This window comes from Penaeus monodon, chromosome 1, assembly GCF_015228065.2.
Source record: "Penaeus monodon isolate SGIC_2016 chromosome 1, NSTDA_Pmon_1, whole genome shotgun sequence".
NCBI lineage: Eukaryota > Metazoa > Arthropoda > Malacostraca > Decapoda > Penaeidae > Penaeus > Penaeus monodon.
The window spans coordinates 58,876,639-58,879,063 of NC_051386.1; the positions used below are offsets into that span (position 1 = coordinate 58,876,639).

Consider the following 2,425-nt stretch of genomic DNA (forward strand, 5'->3'; position numbering starts at 1 on the left):
TCATTACTATCATTAATATCACTAATATCGTTAATATTACCATTATATTACTATTATTGCCATATTTAGTAATATATTACTATGGCATCTTCACAAATATATCATTACTATGGCAATTCCTTTCAATTATTACCAATATTGTTATAGCTGTCATTATCATGATTATCATTACGATTATCATTAGATATATGATCATTACTGACATCATTATCATCATGAGTACTATTGTTGTTGTTGCTAAAGCCTAAAAAAAAAAATCTTACACACTTTTTTCACATTTATCCTTTTACATATTCTTTTGTTACCGACACAGAGAGTTTTTTATGAGCATATATACACGTGAATTGAAGTCGATCGCATGTGTTTTACAAAGGTTTCGAAAATGGATTAACAACGTTTGTACAAAATGCACAACGAAATAAAAAAAAAAGTGAAAGAAAATAAGTAAATTAGCATAAATTAATTATACACCAAACACTCTTTGCTTTGCTGTGAATGAACAAATGTCTCATAAGCGGAGGAAAAAAAAAATGAAATGGAGACACAGAGAAAAAGAATAACATATTTTTCTTCTAAGACTTTTAACTTATTTTTTCTTTCTTTCTTTTACTTCGAAAGTCGGAAATTGTACGATAGATGATGAGGGAAGAGGAGGAATAAATTGAAGAAAGGAGACAAAATATAGAAGGAGAGGAGAAAGTGACGAATGAGAGAAAAGAAAAAGAAAGTGACGAATGAGAGAAAAGAAAAAGAAATTCTAACAATACTCCTTTGCTAACATCTTTAACAATATTTCATTGCCAACAGCCTCCGACAACATTCCTTTGCCAACAGTTTCTAACAACATTCCGTTGCCAACACCTTCTAATATTCATTTGCCAATAGCTTCTAACAACACTCCTTTGCCAACAGCTAACAACACTCCTCTGCCAACAGCTAACAACACTCCTTTGCCAATAGCTTCTAACAACACTCCTTTGCCAATAGCTTCTAACAACACTCCTTTGCCAACAGCTAACAACACTCCTTTGCCAACAGCTAACAACACTCCTCTGCCAACAGCTAACAACACTCCTTTGCCAATAGCTTCTAACAACACTCCTTTGCCAATAGCTTCTAACAACACTCCTTTGCCAACAGCTAACAACACTCCTTTGCCAACAGCTAACAATACTCTTTTGCCAACAGCTAACAATACTCCTTTGCCAACAGCTAACAACACTCCTTTGCCAACAGCTAACAACACTCCTTTGCCAACAGCTAACAACACTCCTTTGCCAACAGCTAACAATACTCCTTTGCCAACAGCTAACAACACTCCTTTGCCAACAGCTAACAACACATCTTTGCCAATAGCTTCTAACAACCCTCCTCTGCCAACAGCTAACAACACTCCTTTGCCAACAGCTAACAACACTCCTTCTGATGCGAGTTGCTGAGTGTTGTTATCTGTTTTTCTCTCTCTTTCTTTCATTTCCATATATATATATATATATATATATATATATATATATATATATATATATATTAATATGTATATATATATTTTTTTTTTTTTTTTTTTTTGGCGGGCGAGGGAATGTGATGAAAGACTTTAAGTTTTTATTATCGTTCATTATGAAAGAAAAAAGGGAAGGGATAACAGATATAAAAGGAGAGAATAATGGGATAACAGACATCAAGTAAATGGAGGAAGGGATAACAGATGTAAAAATAATGAAAAAAAGGGATCATATGTAAAAAGAAAGAAGAAATGGATAGCAAATATGAAAAAAAGAATTGCAAGTGATAACTGATATCAACGGAAATAAGCTAAGAATAACAAATAGAACAAGATGTGAGAAAAATAATAATAATAACAGTTATAAAAGGGAAAGTTTATCGGATTTCTCCATATTTCGAAAACGACATCAAACAAACACACAAACAAAGACATAAAACAGAAAATAATTAATGACACAGTACGCTAAGCATATCAGATTTTTATTATTATTATTATTTATTTTATTTATTTGTGTATTTATTTATCTATTTATTTATTCATTTATTTATCTATCTATTTATTTATTTATTTATTTACGTATTTATTTATTTATCTATCTATCTATTTATCTATCTATTTATCTATTCATTTATTTATCTATTTATTTATTTACTTTATTTATCTATCTATTTATTTATTCATTTATTTTGTACACGTTATACCATCATTAGAAGTTCAAAATCTATCAAAAAAATACCCTGTTTGGAACTCAGTCGAGCTAATACCACGTAATTCTCTATTACTGTGATACCAAGAGTTACCTTGAGATGTATTTATGGGTAATTGGCGTTGGTTGACGGAAATACCAGTGATTTCATTGGCTATTGGGGAAATATCGATGTAAAGAGAGAAGTATATGTGGCGAAAATGCACATATATAGG

General features: G+C 31.0%; 1 protein-coding gene across 1 annotated transcript in view; it reads left to right on the forward strand.

Annotated features, from left to right (window-relative positions):
• The window catches only part of LOC119577204 (putative GPI-anchored protein pfl2), a 2,022-nt gene extending 583 nt beyond the window's left edge, over window positions 1–1,439 (forward strand). The window contains exon 2 of the mRNA XM_037924939.1: window positions 808–1,439. Coding sequence (XP_037780867.1) covers window positions 808–1,439 — 632 coding nt within the window. The remainder of the gene's footprint in view (window positions 1–807) is intronic.
• The last annotated feature ends 986 nt before the right edge of the window (window positions 1,440–2,425 follow it).